This window comes from Anser brachyrhynchus (genome assembly GCF_964034855.1).
Source record: "Anser brachyrhynchus genome assembly, chromosome: Z".
Lineage (NCBI taxonomy): Eukaryota > Metazoa > Chordata > Aves > Anseriformes > Anatidae > Anser > Anser brachyrhynchus.
In genome coordinates, this window is record NC_137697.1 from 32,383,136 (window position 1) to 32,400,189 (window position 17,054).

The window sequence follows — 17,054 nt, forward strand, 5'->3', positions numbered from 1 at the left end:
TTATTCATCCACTCCTGATGTGATCGATCTTTCCTCTTCAAGCTGCAGAGCAGTGAAGCAGTTCTGCAAGGGCACCTCAGGCTTCAGGGTAAGTCTCTTCCCCCTGCTGGTCCTTGCTGTTGCAAGCTTTCATTCTTCTGCATTATTAGCTCTCCCTCCCTCCGATGTGCTGGTGGGGAAGTTTCTGTTTGCTTGGTCATGGGCTGTGGGTGCATTGCAGACTGTGCTAAGAACCAGCTAACTCAATCTCGGCCTCCCTGATATTAAACCAGCCTTCTCACCACCTCCCACAGCTCAGCGACCTGCTGAGGTCCTCAACACAGGCACACTTTTTGTGGGCAGGTCTGCCTCCTGCCTCTGCCACAGGAAAAGGCCCAGGGACTTCCAGCCATCCAAGGTCTGCACTGCAGCCTCTCCCTTCAGCAGCTCCATGTGGGTGGAGAGGCACCGGCCACTGCTGGGGTAGGTGGTGCAGAGCCCCAGCCAGAGCTGCAGCCTATGCTCTCAGACAAGTGCCCACCATTCTGCTGAAGAGGTTGAAGTAGGACGAGTGCCCTTGACCTGTGCAGATGGTCACAGGACATGTACCTCAAGCCTCCCATTCAGCCAGCAGGACAGCCCTCCTCTGAAGAGGCACTCTCCCACACAAACTGCCGCACTGTGCCCTGGTCACCGGTGCTCCCTAGGGTTGCCTTTCGTGGCAGTGCGGGTTTTACAGTGCACGGCTCTGTACGAAGATGGCTGGCAGCTGTGGAAGCTGGCTGATCATACAAGGATCAAGAGAAACAGGAGAAAATTGCCTGATGAAATCAAGGATATGGCTTAGTCAATACACAATGCCCGGTAGGGTTTCAGGGGATCACTGTTAGATCTGAGTGTGTTGAAGGTATGATGGCTTCTTCACAGCTGATGGAGATTTCTCAAACCTCAAACTTTCTCTCCTGAAACTGTAGTAAAAAAACAGCAACAACAACGCCACTAAAAGAGAGAAGGAGATGAAAAAAACATCCTTGTCCTAAGTCCTACAAATAGTTGGTAGCAAAAAGATGACTAAAGCTGAGTGGTTGCATCAGGCACGAATGACTTTGAAGTGCTGGAAGAGACCAACAAGCAGCTACATGGTACAGACAAAGATGGTTTCTCAAAAGGAAATTTGATAGTGCTGGGCAGCTCTCTGTGGTCATGGCCATGCTGTACCAGTGACATGAGAAAACACTCAGGGAATCTAAACACTAGGCTGAAAAGGACACTTGCAATGCAAGTTTCACTGGCAGCGTATTATACAAGGCTTCAAATATCAAACTCAGCAGTAGATAGAAAGGCAGTCTCAACACAAACTTCAGAATAAAACAGGAAAAATGGCTACCACTGGCAAGCCTGCAAACTTTGGAAGGGATACAGTATCTGAATAAAACATGTTCTACGTTAACTGGCAAGGAATTAAACTAGCACTTAAAAAATTAAAGGCAAACTTTTAAGCGTGAGACTACAGAGATGAGGAGAGCATAGAAAAAACAGATTGGGATGATACATCTTTCTGGATAAAAATAGGAAAAAGAAATTCAGGTAAGAAACAATACAGTCTGAACAAAACGAGTTCTAAGTACGCAACATAAATTAGATAATTAGGCAATTAGATACAACTATCCTCTATAAATATAAATATATATATATAAATATAAATATATAAATATAAATATAAATATCCTCTATATATTTTAGATTATAAAAATTTTAGGTGGATTAGAGGACCTGGTTCTGAATGACAAAGCAACGCGACCAACAGAAAACAACTAGTCTCACAGTATAACAATCAGGCTTGAGATGATGCAGAAATGAGAGATTAGGTTGAACTAAAACATGTCCATGTTTTTTGTTTCGCTCTGTTTAAGTCTCAATTAAAAAAGCTTTATCTACTGGTGATAACTTCAGAATCCTCACAAACTTTAATAACTCTTTACACCCATAGGTGTGCATGATATATGTGACAAGAAGGAGCGCTTCTACAAACAGGCAGATGAACAGGAAAGCTAAGAACAATGTGTGTCCACTGCTCAATGAGGCAAGGGATTTTGTGACAAAGGACTTGGCTGATAAACTCTTTTAGCCTGTTTTCTCTAGTAAGACCTCTTTCCGTCAGGCCTCCAAAGTCCCTGAGAGTCCTCAGAGAGTCTAGAGGAGTGAGGCAGTGCCCACAAAAGACAATGAAATTAGGGAGCACTTCGTCCACACGGCCACTCACATTCAAGGTACCAGATGGGATGTGAGGGTCATGAAGGAGCCAGCCAGTACCACTGCAATATGTCTAACATCCTTAAAACTTCATGGTGATTGGGATGGGTTCCTTATGACAACAGAAAGGCAAATGTCACACTCCTCTTCAAGAGCAAGAAGGAAGACCCAGAGAACAACAGGCCTGTCAGCTTCACCTCAGTTCCTGGGAAGATGATGGAGAAAACCCACCTGGAAGACACTTTCAGACACTCAAAGGACAAGAAGGTGACACACAGAAGTCAGCATAAGTTTGGTAAGAGCACTCCTGCCCAATTAACACAACTAACTGGACTGATTCCTGTGATTCACATTGTGGATAAGGGGAAAGGCATAAGTGTAGCATACCTTAATTTTACGCAAAGCTTTGTGCATATTTGCCACAGCCTCCTTGCAGCCAGATCTATGAGATATGAGATAGATGAATAGAAGAGACAGGTGGGAAACTGGATGGAATACTGGTTGCAAAGGGTCCTGCTGAGATGCACGAGGTCCAGCTGGAGGCTAGTAACTACAGTAATCCCTCTAGATTCAATGCTTGTTTTAGAGCTGTTTAATGTTTTCATTAATGACCCAATGGATCAAGTGAACTGTCAGCAAGTTTGCAGACGATACACAGAGAACTATTTTTCAGAGAGACCCCCTGTGTTGTTCAGGAGAAGCTCCACCATACAACATGAGAGTTGGGGTAGATGATGTTCAAAGAAGAGAATAAAAAAGGGTAGATAAGTTATTTCATAAGGCACATAAAAAGCTAGTGAGTGAAGCCAACTCCCAAGAAAGCTAGCCTGAAATCTACTGAACATGGAGAGATGATGACTACTGGTCAAGACAAAGAACACAGACCAATACCAGCACAGATTAATAGAAAAACTAATTGATGTGAATGAGCAAAAACAGGAAAAAACACAGATGTCCACTGATGTTATTCCTTGTCCTGCTCCAAAGAGTATCAGCTCTAGCAGCACCAAAGACTGCAGTTAATGGACAGTTTTGAGAGGGGAGTTATTTTAATAATCCAAGTCAGAGACACATTCCACTCACTTCCTCTGTGAAAGGAGAGCTAGAGCATCAGTGTAGGCAGCTCCTTAACACACAATAATAAACCAGGGCAAGAGAAAACTACTTCAAATTTCCCTTTTTTTTTTTTAACACTGTAACTAGGAAGTTTCCTATACCACTGTTAGTAAGCCATTCCTTAAAAAAAATTTAGCTTAGCATAGGAAAGAGTTAACATCAAAAATAAGGTTTAACAAGATCTCTTCCTAATAACACATCCAAGAAAAAAATAGGAAAACAATGCAAGACTAAACCTTAGTGGAGCATACAAATACATTAACATCTTGCTGGTATTATCTACTATAGTTACTATCTCCCACCACAGAGCAAAAGCATAAGTGTACATAAACTATCTTTTACTGTCATTGCCATTGCAGGCAAATATACAAGATAGCTATTTTTCCTTTTTTAAACACTCTTCCTATCAGTCAAATCCTAGAGAAAAATGGTATCATTTTGCCGTATGTATCACTATGTCATAAACCACTATATAGAGACAAGTATTCAAACAGAGCTCCTCACAGTACTTTCATGCCTCCAGTTCACCAAACATCCACTTTGCCACCCTGTATCTATTGGGCTAGTAACTGAAACCTTTGTCTGCCAGTTGTTTTAAATAAAAGGGCAAGGGCAAAGGAAAAGTTAATTCTCCCAAAACATAGTAGGTAGAACTGGTATTCATATTGGGAAGGAACAATTGTACCTGCTTCATCCATCTGAAGTGACCAGTCCCCATAATGCTCAGACTGCAGGCACCCTCTAAGTCCATTCCAATTTGATACTCAAAACAACTGAATACCATGGAACAAAAAGTTCTTACATGCTGTGTTTGATTTATGTAGTTCTGTGTACCAGTGAACAAAGGAACAGATCAGGGAACAGCTGTGTACCATCAATTAACTACATAATCACAGAATCAGAGGACAGTCCATGTTGGAAGGGACCTCAGAAGATCATCAGGTTTGACCTTTCATGGGAAAAAGGAGCCTAAAAGAGATTACCTAGCAGACTGACAAATCATGTCCCAGATGAGTTCGTTCCAGCAATTGATTCTTACTGTAAAAAGTCTCATATCAAGAAGGTACCTCTACCAGTGTAACTTGTATCCATTGTCCCTTGTCTTCTCCATATAGCTCCTTGTGAACAAAGAGACCTCTGTCTTCTTTGTAGGCACTCTAAGTACTGAAACATAGTAAAAAGGTTCCCCCAGGCCTTCTCTTTTCCATGGTGAAAAGACCTAACTCCTTCAGTCTCTCTCTATAAGGCAGGTTCTCCAGCCTTTTGATCACCCTCATGACCGTTCTTCAGACCCTCTCAAGTCTGTCTCTTTTTTTGAATGATAGGGACCAGAACTAGACACAGTACCCTAGGTGCTGCCTGACAAGCACCAAGTAGGGTGGGATGATCGTATCTCTGTCTCTTCTAGTAATGCCACTGCGGATGCGTCCCAGGACCTGATTTGTTTCCATTACTGCAGCAATACCAACTCATGTTCAGTTTGTCATCCGCCAGGACTGCCAGCTCCCTTTCAACAAGGCTATTCCTGCCACTGCACAGATCCTGGCATACACTGGGCTCTTTGGATATCTTGTCCCAGGTATAGGACCTCGCAGTTGCCTTGGTTAAACCTGATATAATTTTTGTTTGCCCACTCTTCCAGCCTGTCCATGTCTCTCTGTAAGACAGCTCTCCCTCTGAGGTGTCCACCTCATCACTCAGTTCAGTACCATCAGCAAACATGGTCATGATGCTTTCAATCCCATCAGCCAAATCATTTATGAAGATATATAAGGAGTCGTAGCATTCTATGATGGATTGACTTCATCAGTGGACAAGGCAAAAGCAATTGATGTCATCTACCTCGAATTCTATAAGGTTGTTGACATGGTCCCACAATACCCTTACCTCTAAATTAGAGACATGGATTTGAGAGTTGCTCTGTTCAGTGGAAAAGGAATTGGCTGAGTGGTTGCATCCAGAGCGTGACAGTCAACAGCTCAATGTCCAGGTAGAGACCAATAAAAAGTCATGTTCCTCAACAGGCATTACTGGGACTAGTACTGTTTAACATCTTTGTCAGTGATGTGGACAGTGAAATTGAGTGCACCCTCAGCAAGTTAGCCCATGACATCAAGCTGCATGGTGCAGTCAACACACTGGAAGGAAGGGATGTCCTCCAGAGAGGCTTGGACAGGCTTGAGAGGTGGGGCTGGGTGAACCTCATGGAGTTCAACAAGGCCAAGTGCAAGGTGCTGCACCTGGGTCAGGGCAATCCCAAACATGAATACAGGCTGGGTGGAGAATGGATTGAGAGCAGCCCTTATGAGAAGGACTTGGGCATGCTGGTGGATGAAAAACTAAACATGAGCTGGCAGTCTGGGCCTTCTCACTGCATGTCAACTCCATCCTGGGCTGCATCAAAAGCAAGAGAGGTGATTCTCCCCCTCTACTCTATTTTCATTAGACACCACCTAGAAACTGCATTCAGCTCTGGGGTCCCCAACATAAGAAGGACATGAAACTGTTAGAGCAAGTCCAGAGGAGGGTCACAAAGATGATCAGAGAACTGGAGCACCTCTCCTATGAAGACCTCTCCTCTGCTGCCTGGCAGAGAAGGACCTGGGAGTACTGGTTGATAGTCGGCTGAATATGAGCCAGCAGAGTGCTCAGGTGGCCAAGAAGGCCAACAGCATCCTGGCTTGCATAAGAAGCAGTGTGGCCAGCAGGTCTAGGGAGGTGATTGTCCCCCTGTACTCGGCTCTGGTGAGGCCGCACCTCAAGTACTGTGTTCAGTTTTGGGCCCCTCGCTACAGGAAGGACATGGAGGTGCTTGAGAGAGTCCAGAGAAGGGCGACCAAGCTGGTGAGGGGTCTGGAGAACAAGTCTTATGAGGAGCAGCTGGGGTTGTTTAGCCTGGAGAAGAGGAGGCTGAGGGGAGACCTCATCGCTCTCTATAGGTACCTTAAAGGAGGCTGTAGAGAGGTGGGGGTTGGTCTGTTCTCCCACGTGCCTGGTGACAGGACGAGGGGGAATGGGCTAAAGTTGCGCCAGGGGAGGTTTAGCTTGGATGTTAGGAAGAACTTCTTTACTGAAAGGGTTGTTAGGCATTGGAATGGGCTGCCCAGGGAGGTGGTTGAGTCGCCATCCCTGGAGGTCTTTAAAAGACGTTTAGATGTAGCCCTTAGTGATATGGTTTAGTGTAGGACTTGTTAGCGTTTGGTCAGAGGTTGGACTTGGTGATCTTGGAGGTCTCTTCCAACCTAGATGATTATGTGATTCTGTGAAGACAGGTTGAGGAAGTAGGTGTTGTTGAGCCTGGAGAAGAGAAGACTCTGGGGAGACCTCATTACAGCCTTCTCGTACCTAATGGGGGCTTACAACCTACAGGAAAGGAGGAGAGAAACTCTTTGTCAGAGGTGTAGTAATAGGACAAGTGGTAATGACTTCAAACTGAAAAAGGGTAGATTTAGATTATATAGCCAAAAAATAATCACAGTGAGGGCAGTGAGGCACTGGAGGAGGTTACCCAGAGAAGTTGTAAATGTCCAGAGGCATTTAAAGGGAGCTTGGCTAGATGATCTTTAATTGTCCCTTCAAAACTATTCTATGATTCTATAGATTTCATATTGAATTGGGAGCCCTTTTTCCCAGCAAGTTGGGCAACATTATGAAACCATAACACCTGTACATAATCCTGCTCACCACTGATTTACAAGGTGCCCTACAAAAATTGACCTGACCAAGACAAGTGTTATCAACCAACATGTTAAACAGCTTGGAGTACCCAGTTATCCAACAAGAGCATCCTTTTATCAAAACTCCAAACATTGCTTTTTAGATCTGAGTACAGAAAGCATGAAAAACAGCCTCAAAATGTTCGACAGTAGCTGGTCTTCTCTCACTGACAATTTCTGCAGACATGCATCCTGTGACTCCTGATATGCAATAATCAGTCCTACCATACTATATAGATTTTCACACAGTTAAAAAACTGCACAAGCTGTCACAGTTATTCCACATCAAGACAATCTCCTCAAAGCACATTAGAGTTTCTTTAGAGGAATGAAGCACTATCAAAAAGCCCATCTGTCTCCTACTTTTTGTTTTCCAGAATACAAGAAGGCCATCACAGCTGGAATAATCTTGCCTCAAAAGGGTCCACACCAAGCTACCTCATGTTTCATTTAATTAGCTGGTAATCCAGGAACACCTCCACACAACAGTCTTAGACAAGTAGATAAAATTCTCCATAACACGCTGCTGAAATATTTGAATTGTACTTTTAGTCTGTTTTATTACATATCTGTTAGAATTCCAGGCAAAATGGCCCATTACATTTCTGCAGCACTGAAGATGCAATTATACTTGTCTGGCATACAGAATAAGCTGATTTCTTTGTGTGGTCCTGGGCTGCAGCCACCCCACACCATTTCACAGTGAAGAACAAGTTCATTCACTACTGAAAGCACTAAGAGAAACAACAAACATAATTTCCCTGAACTACTATTATTCCTATTCAAAAAAATGATGATAATACCACTAACAAAAACCTATAGCCTAAAGGGAATAGAAAATCTTTTTGAATTCTTTTAAGTTATTTGCTTGAAACTAAAGTAATATATAGTTAAAGAAAACTCAATTACCTAATTATGAAAAGCACAAGGTTAAAGATAATCCCTTCCCTCGAGCAGCATTATACCTGAAGTTGGCTCTGGGTAAAAGCCAACTCTTCCAACTGACACTGAAGAATTGCAAAGAAAAAGGAAGGGGAGAGAAGAGGGAAATCCCCATGATTTCATCTTCATTATATGGACAAAGAACATGTTTTAAAACATGTATTACATAGGTTTCTGGAGTATTTGGAAAGATCTCTCTAAACTTTAACAGAGTGACAACACAAAGGTTTGAAAAAAATAGAAAGCAGTGTTTTGGATTTTTTTTTTTTTGAAAACCTGAATTTCTATACTCCGACACATTTTGTGTTTTTTTTTTTAAAAAAACTGCACTCCGTTCAGTGTCTTTCTTCCCTCTTGACTCACAAATAGAAACATATTACCTATTAGTTTCTCATCATTAGGTAGTACACTGTGAAAGTAGTGGAAAAAATTTCTGAAGTTCGCTGTGGAAATAACATTTTCTAAGGGAAATGTCATTTACAGTAGATATGGAAAGAGACAGAAAAGAGAATTATACTGAATATTTTGACTGAATTTGCCCAGTATACTTAGAAAACATTTTTTTTCTCCATAAACCTTTATTTACATTTATGAGAACGAATGTAGGTAAAAGGCAGAGAAAGACTTAAGCATAACTAAAAATTTTTCAGGGCATAGGGGAAAGCTCATTGTACAAAACGTGTCTGAAGATGGCAAACCCGATGAAGGACTTTGCTAATTGAACGTAGCCTCTGTAAGATTGAACCAAAGGTTTCTATTTATCTCCCTGAGTACAGAAATACATTTTCTGAAGCCAATCTTCCTATGCGGCTAAAAAAGTAATTCTCAGATTCTAGTCATAAGTGGTGTTCCCCAGGGGGCAGTGTTGGGGCCCATCCCCTTTAGCGTCTTTATTGATGATTTAGACAAGGGAACTGAGTGTTCCCTCAGCAAGTTTGCAGATGACACCAAGCTGGGGGGAAATGTCAATCTGCGAGTGGGTAGGAAGGCCCTGCAGAGGGACCTGGACAGGATGGGTCAATGGGCAGAGGCCAATGGGATGAGGTGCAACATGGCTAAGTGCCGGGTCCTGCACTTTGGTCACAACAACCCCATGCAGCGCTGCAGGCTTGGGGCAGAGTGGCTGGAAAGCTGTGCAAAAGAAAAGGATCTAGGGATGCTGGTTGACTCTCACCTGAACATGAGCCAGCAGGGTGCCCAGGTGGCCAAGGCCAACAGCATCCTGGCTTGTATCAGGAATAGTGTACCCAGCAGGACCAGGGAAGTGATCGTTCCCCTGTACTCGGCTCTGGCCAGGCTGCACATTGAGTACTGTGTTCAGTTTTGGGCCCCTCAGTACAAGAAGGATATCGAGGCCCTGGAGCGTGCCCAGAGAAGGGCTACAAAGCTGGTGAAGGCCTGGAACACAAGTCCTGTAAGGAGCGGCTGAGGGAGCTGGGGTTGTTGTTTGGTCTGGAGAAAAAGAGGCTCAGGGGAGACCTTATTGCTCTCTACAGCTATTTGAAAGGAAGGTGTGGGGAGCTGGGGATCAACCTCTCCTTGCAGATAACTAGTGACAGGACTAGAGGGAATGACCTCAAGTTGCACCAGGAGAGGTTCAGGTTGGAAATCAGGAGACATTTCTTCTCAGAAGGAGCAGTCAGGCATTGGAACAGGTTGCCCAGGGAAGTGGTGGTGTCACCCTCCCTGTGGGTGTTTAAGGAAAGGTTGGACATGGTGCTTAGGGACATGGTTTAGTGGCTGACAGTGGTAGTAAGGGGATGGTTGGACCAGATTATCTTGGAGATCTTCTTGACGATTTTTTTCAACCCTAATAATTCTATCATTGAAAGCCTGTAGTTTGGTAACCTCCTACTAATCAAGACTGAGGGCACATCTATGCTTCAGTTCTCATGATATCAAATCTAACACTAAGATAGAAATATTTCACAGAGTTTATCTTATTGACTGGCACCACTCTCAATATCATGCTTAGCTTAGTGGGTAGTAGTGGATCTAGAAACACTGCACATTTGTGCAGTTTAGCTACCTGGGATATCCAAGCGTTACTCTTACTCTCTCAGTGAGCCGCAGGAGAACCAGACCAACCTTTGGGCACGTGATGGACAGGATACATATGGAGAAGGTATGAATGGGAACCAGAAGGCAGCACTGGCAATCTCTGTGCTTTTTTTTTTTCCTTTAAGAAATAGGCTATTACTCTGATAGACAGAAGAATATCGGCTCTAGCAAATATTCCTTGCTAATTTGCATTTGGGATACGATGAGGTATGTGGTGTGAGTGAAGAGCAGAGTTGTGAACATCCAAATGATATCTCAAGAAAATTCTACAGCAAGAAGTAAATGCTTAGACAGGACTAAAATGCTTAGACTGGACTACTCTGAAAAAGGCAGCATGCAAAGAAATTCCAGGTTCAGCTCCTGAGTGAAGCCAAATACTTCCAAAAGTAAACACAAACTGCAGCTGTTCTTCTAACTTGCTTCCTTAAAGCGTATGCCTTGTTTTACATTTAAATGATGTGCTGGGTGCATAATGTTTTATATAAAGCCTGCAGTTCTTTCTTCAGAAGGATATAGTCTTTGTTATATAAAAATGTTCTTTAAAATGATAAATATTCATGTTTAGTAGTCTACTTCAGTTGAACTACATCTCCCCTGACTTTTCCTTGGAGAAAAAAATACTAATGAGAGGTCTGGGTTTTGAGATGCACAGAAATTAAGTGGTTTACACTATTATATATAAGCATGTCAGCAGAAGTCCTCCACCTTCAAGTGCTTTTCCTAAAGCTACCACTCAACATTTTGCCTTAATATAGTACCTCATTCATTTTGAAGGACATTAACCTGATTTTGCCTGCCTTGTCACTGGTTGAGGAAAATTCAGCAACTCATTACTCTTTTTCTTAGAGGCAGTTGTAAGCTAGCAGTATTAATTACTGACATTTAAGTAAGTGCAAAATCTACCTCTTATATTTGATTTTCCTGTAAATGCCTTTCTCAGCCTAAAGCACTGTAGTTACAAATAAGTTCGCGTATCATGGATTCATTCAACTGTCTATTCTACCTACACTTGGAAGTGAGAGCTAGCTTTCAACAACTAAAACAAAACACATGGACAGCATGTCATAAAAGTATAATGGACCTTTCAATGTTGGGAGATGTAAGCCCTTCATGAAGACCTTTAACACTGAGACAGAACATTATTAGATCATGTCTCCTGAGTCAGTTGGACATACCCCTAGGTCAGAAAACCTAAAGAGAAGAATGAATGAATGAATGACAGCTTCAAGAAAGAGACACATTTCTTAGAACCAGATTGGAGAAATTAAAAAAAAAAAAGCATTTTGCCTCCTCCAGAAGACAAAACAGTTCACATCATTGCCTTTTAAGAATGCTGATATGTTCAGGAAAAGACTTCAATTAAAACATCCTGTATTTCATTGTTTACAATTAGGCAGCATTTTTGCCTGTGTTAATTCAAGAAACATAAAATTAGAAGACACATAAAATGAACAATACAAGGGGATGTTCAGTGTTATTTTTTTTTCCTTTTTACTCAACCCACTCTGTCAAAGTCCCTGCCAGAATACATTTAGATTTATTACACTTGTGGGTAAAACTTGTTGACTGACAACTGACCTGATTATGATTAATATTAAAGCAGTTGCTCATGAAGTTTTCCAGAGTACAATCTTGATGTTTTATTTGGAAACCCACTAAAAAGGCAATATACTGTCCAGACATGGATACCCTCTTACACCTAATTAATGCAAACAAAAAACACAGCTCATGCTTCTATTTCAAAATCTCTACAGTAGTAACAGATCTCTTTTCCAGGAGGATAACAAGGTCTTTCACACTATGCCTACTACTTACTTATGCTTTGTTTTCAAAGATCCTCATCAGCAGACAGAATATTCACAAACTAGCTCCCTCTTATCTTGATTCCAGAACCTACTGTTGTGTATTTGCTTTAAATAGGGCTAACCATTTTTGATACTTATGACTGCCAAAAAATATAAAGATAAGCATTGGCCTAATATAGATACACAAGATGTAGGCTTGCACATCTCTATTTGTGGCCCACAGGAGACAGAACATACTCCTATTCATCAACCTAATAGGGAAGGGAAGTAGATGACACTCAAAAAAAGCAGGGCTGCCACCAGTAGGAACCCAGACAGGCTGGAGGAACTAGTTCATAAAATTCTCATGAGACATAGGACAAACGCTAAGACCTGCAGCCACGCAGCCTTGGAAGGAGAGCAGCTTTGGAGGATAGCCCTGGGTGCTGATGGCAGTGAGCTGAGCTGAGGCCAGCCATGTGCCTAAGAAGCAGTACCTGGGGTGGTAGGAGCAAGGCATGGCCCTAGAGGCAGGGGAGAGCAGGAGCTGTCCGCTCTGCTTGGTGCTCTAGATGCTGCTCCTGTTTCTGGGAACCAGAGTACAGGAAAAACACACAAACAGGCAGGAGGGGAGGGGAGGCACCAAGGTGGTGGTGCTGGAGGCCTTGCCCTGCGAGGCGAGGCTGCGGAGTGGGGCTGGTTCAGCCGGAAGAAGGGGCAGCTGCGGGGGGCCCCCAGCAGCAGTCCCAGCACCGACGGAGGAGACGCGGCCAGGCTCTGCCCAGCGGTGCCTGGTAGGAGGGAGGGAGGCAGGGCACAGGCTGAGGCACGAGGGGCTCAGGATGGAGATGAGGAGAAACCTTTTCCCCACCAGGACAGCCTGGCCATGGAGCTGGGGCCCAGGCAGGTTGGGACACTGCAGCACAGGCTTCGTGTCCCAGCTGGTTGAAGCCCTGAGCAGCCCGGCCTGAGCCTCTTGTGGTTCCTGCCAGAATGAGTGATCCTGCCATTATGTGAAATTCAGCAGAGCCCTAACAGACAAAATGTCATATAAATACGTTTCTACAGGTATGACCCTTTCTTCCCTCTGAAGAGGCTAACTTCCTTTGAACTTTTTCATACCCACTAATTCTAAAAATTTGTGAACAAGTCTTGGTAAATTTTCTGGTTCGGACTGTGTAATATATATTATATAAAGTGCAGCATGCTTACCTGTACTTACTGTTTCTAATTTGTTCTACAACTACTGAATTCATTCTGCTTATATAAAGTAATTTCTCTTTAAATGACAAAGATTTTATGCTCTTATTACTCTCATCAAAATAGCCCTTCTGTATTTCACCTGTGGAGTGTCAAGCAAGCAATGCTTCATGTATAAGGCCTAAGATCTGTTTTGCAGAAATAAATATGAATCACTTGGTTGTTAAGAGGCATCAAATGCAACTACCTAATTGTCTATTTGAGGTAGGCACATGCTCATTTGTTCACCCATTCAACTTAAAAACAAGCACTGAGCTCTTCTACTAAGTTAATCACAAAGACACTTCACTTAGTTTCACTGCCAGGTCAATCTCTATTACACTAATCATGCACCAGCAATAAGCAGCAACATCTTTATTGTAATTGCTTTTGACACGGGTGCAGGACTCACCCCTCCTGCCTTTAGCAGCTTTCTTCTGAATTCCTCTGTCGGGTTGTTGAAAGTGAGCTTTTCACAGCGGAGGTGATTTACAGGTGGGTGGCCTTCAAGGTGCAGGAATAAGTCATAGTCAAATCGAACTTTCTTAGGTTCTTCCTGAGGGTTGAAAATAACCAGACAGAAAGATCTAACACCAAAACTAACTAAATTGAAAACAAGGGCTACATAAGACTGTCAATTAAAATTAAAATTATGTTGTTTTTAACCATTCTATGTTCTGAGAGAATTCCTTCTGACACAGCCCATCAGTTGAGCTACAGTAAATCAGAGAAGTTCCTATCAGCCCACGATAACAGATGGTAAAATGCATGAACTTCAAGCTGTCCTGACAAGGCTTAGTTGAAAGTGTTACACCACATCTGGCATAGGCTAAAGACATGTATATCATGATTCAATTTACACTAGTTAACTCAGTCACCAACACAATCATTTCAATCATTTCTGAGCTGTAGATAGTAAAGGCAACACTGCAGTAAATTCTTGGATGCAAATTCTTCCTTAGATCCCAAAAAGTTGTAAAAAAGGCTAAGAACGAAACTGTTGCAGCAAACTATATTTGAACTCCCATGTATGGTATCTGTTCCTTTATTAATGATACTTTTTTGCCTTGAACCATTGTGGCCAGATAGAATTCAAGTATTCCACCACAGCTTCCAAGCATTTAAAGTCATCTGCCACTGTAGTAAAAAAAATGAAACTGAATGTTCCCTGTACCAATATGGAGGGAGAAAGAACAGGAAAGGCAAATTTATCTTGGAAGAAAATGCTCTACTGTTCTGAGAAATTGTCAGCTGAAAAAAAGACACTACAGTGACTATATAGACTACCAAAACCAGAGAAAGATATTAAGTACGTTTTGTGTTATACATTTACAAAGTTCTGTTCCAGAAGTTTAGAAATAAATTAATAATAAATGTTTAATAATAAATAATAATTTAAGTGCTCTTTTAAAGCAACATTAAATAGCCCTTTCTCCAAGGATCCAGATGTGCAAAAGAAGCCACCAAACCAATGTCAGTCTTAAGGCAGAATACAAGTAAAAGGGTAAATTCAGGAAAGGCTAGCAAAAAAGGGAACCAAAAGGGAAGAAGAGGAAGAGACAGCAAAATCTCAGCATATAACCCACATTGCATCTGATCAAGATGTGCTCTGTTCAGTGACAGAAATATCAAATGCTTTAAAAAAATCACATTAAAAAATGTTGTTTTGATTCAGGATTCCAAGGATGCAAAGAACAGGAAGTATAGAAATCTCTAAAAGTAATACTGTACAAGTCATTTTTCAAGCACAGTCAAGGGCTCAGCATCCCATCTAAACTTGGAGCAGGGACAACAGAAAGAGACCTGAGATAAGAGGCCTGCATTTGCTTATTTCTGAAGACAGAAGAGAGTAGTTGCCTTATACGGGCTCTTTTCTTCATGGACCATTTTCAAAGGCTACCATGGATGAAGACATTTCTTATCATTAAAGATGAACACATGATTTCTTGCAAAAAAAATTTGAAGTGCTTCTTAGAAAACGGTCATGTTGCTATAGGGAATCAGCTGGTATCAGCAGCTTTGTCATAAAAGCAGAGTTACAAGAATTTACAAACTGAAGTCTTCAAAGAATTCTGTAGAAAGTTAGATGAACATAACCAATAATTTCAAATCAAACTTTCACTAAACAAAGCACTCCCTTTAGCACTGCCATTACTTCAAAACAGTCCTGAGAGAGAAGACAGAGTATAGTGCAGTTTATGAACCTTATTCTAAACTGACTGTTTTTTTCCAGAGTAGAAGTCTTTCCACCTGAAAGCCTTTTTTTCCAAGGACTTCGTCTCAATGGCTAACAACTATATCCTGATGATGATGTTGATTACATTTTTGGCAGAGGATGGTTTTCTATTTCCACAATCCTTTCGAGCTTGGAACATTTTCTGTCAGGGCGAAATGCCTATTAGATTTTCTACCAATTTCTGTTTAGTTCTGGGAAGGGATGCACTTTCTCCCTGATCCAAGTGGCATCCTGTACCCCTGCCCTCTCCATTCATTAGGGTTCCTTATGAACCAGAAGAGTTTTCTACCTTGAGTAAGTGATGATGTTCTGTCTCCTCTTCCTCCTTCCATCTTCTGTTTTTCAGTTCTGGCATACTTGGAAGTATGGAAGCATCTTGGAGTAGGATGAGTAGCTGAGCCACCAGAAAGCAGTGATTTGCCTCAGGAATGTCAGTTCCACTTTTATGCCACTTTTCCTACGGATTGTACTGGCCCAAGAAAGGGTATGCTGCTATAACTATATGAAAAGCTAGCCGACTCACACTTCAACTGCTGCTGGTTGTGTTCCATTACACCAAAACAGGGTCAGGGATGTTTGCGAACTTCCTAATTCTACATGCTGCTTGAGGGTGAGCTAAGTTGTAATTACTGATGCCCTCTTGATTTCAGTCTAAACAACAACTCCTGAGGAGAACTCCTGAGACTCTCAGGTCTCCACAGTCAAAGGCAATCAGAAGTCTGAGTGAAAAACAGAAAAAGAAATGTGGGGCAGGAAGACTTCTGTAGAGATGCTTCAATGAATCAACGTCTTCTGACTTGGTCCACCTGGTTTGGGGGTGAGCTCTTAATAGATGAGCTAAAAAGAATATTTTTGTTTTCTTTAATAAAATCTGATTTCTTGTAATGAATCAAACTGCTTTCATAACTGAAACAGAGCTAAAAAGCATTCCGAAGAGGTCAGTCAACTTTGAGACATTTCTGCTTCCCTTTCTAACAGGGAACGGGGTGGGTAGACTGAGCCCTATTCCTCACAGATTGATACAGGGAACATATCAAAATTAACTTCAAAACCTACAACTTAGAAAGCGCCTCAGCAGAATTATCTACACCTTACACCTTGACAGAGTTTCTGTGAAAGACAATACTGGAACTTCTACCTGAAAGCACACAGAGCTAACAAAGTTGTACTCTAACCCAAATTACATGAGCAAGGTTCCAGCAAAAAGTCTTATTATGCATCTGTTTTCTTGTCGTTTTAGCTTTTCACCAAGCATTTGACATATTAAAGGTAATAAAAAACCGACTTGATTAAAATGATGTTATAAAATAACTAGGTAAGTACCTTAGAAGCATATGTGAAGTATAATAGGTCCACCAAAACACATCATATACAAAAGGAACCTATAATATTGCAACTATTAAAAAATTTTTCATTAAGTCTAAGATATCAGGCAAGCTTTCTCCTCTTTAATTCCACCCAAGTCCAATTCTTTTCATCTAAACAAGTTAAGAGTAACAGAACCCATTATGTACATTAAAGGAAATCTCTGTATTTGCTATCTAAAGGACTGCACTTACTGTGCAGTATTTACTTAGACTTTAAATTTGAGATATCACAATAATGCAAGCATTGTAGAATGACACTAATTTTCCTTTTAAACTATGCCCCCTGGTAATGTTGAGTAGAATCAATGTTCATGTATAAGCTAAAAGAATGTTTTTGCAGACTTAGGACACAGGATTAAAA

General features: G+C 41.8%; 1 protein-coding gene across 6 annotated transcripts in view; it reads right to left on the minus strand.

Moving 5' to 3' along the window:
• The window catches only part of MLLT3 (MLLT3 super elongation complex subunit), a 140,112-nt gene that overhangs the window by 59,546 nt on the left and 63,512 nt on the right, over positions 1-17,054 (minus strand). For 5 of the 6 annotated variants that reach the window (XM_080574498.1, XM_080574497.1, XM_080574495.1 and 2 more), the window contains exon 4: positions 13,503-13,646. The exons of the other annotated variant lie outside the window; for it this stretch is intronic. In XM_080574498.1, coding sequence (XP_080430624.1) covers positions 13,503-13,646 — 144 coding nt within the window. The remainder of the gene's footprint in view (positions 1-13,502; positions 13,647-17,054) is intronic. 6 annotated transcript variants of the gene reach the window in all.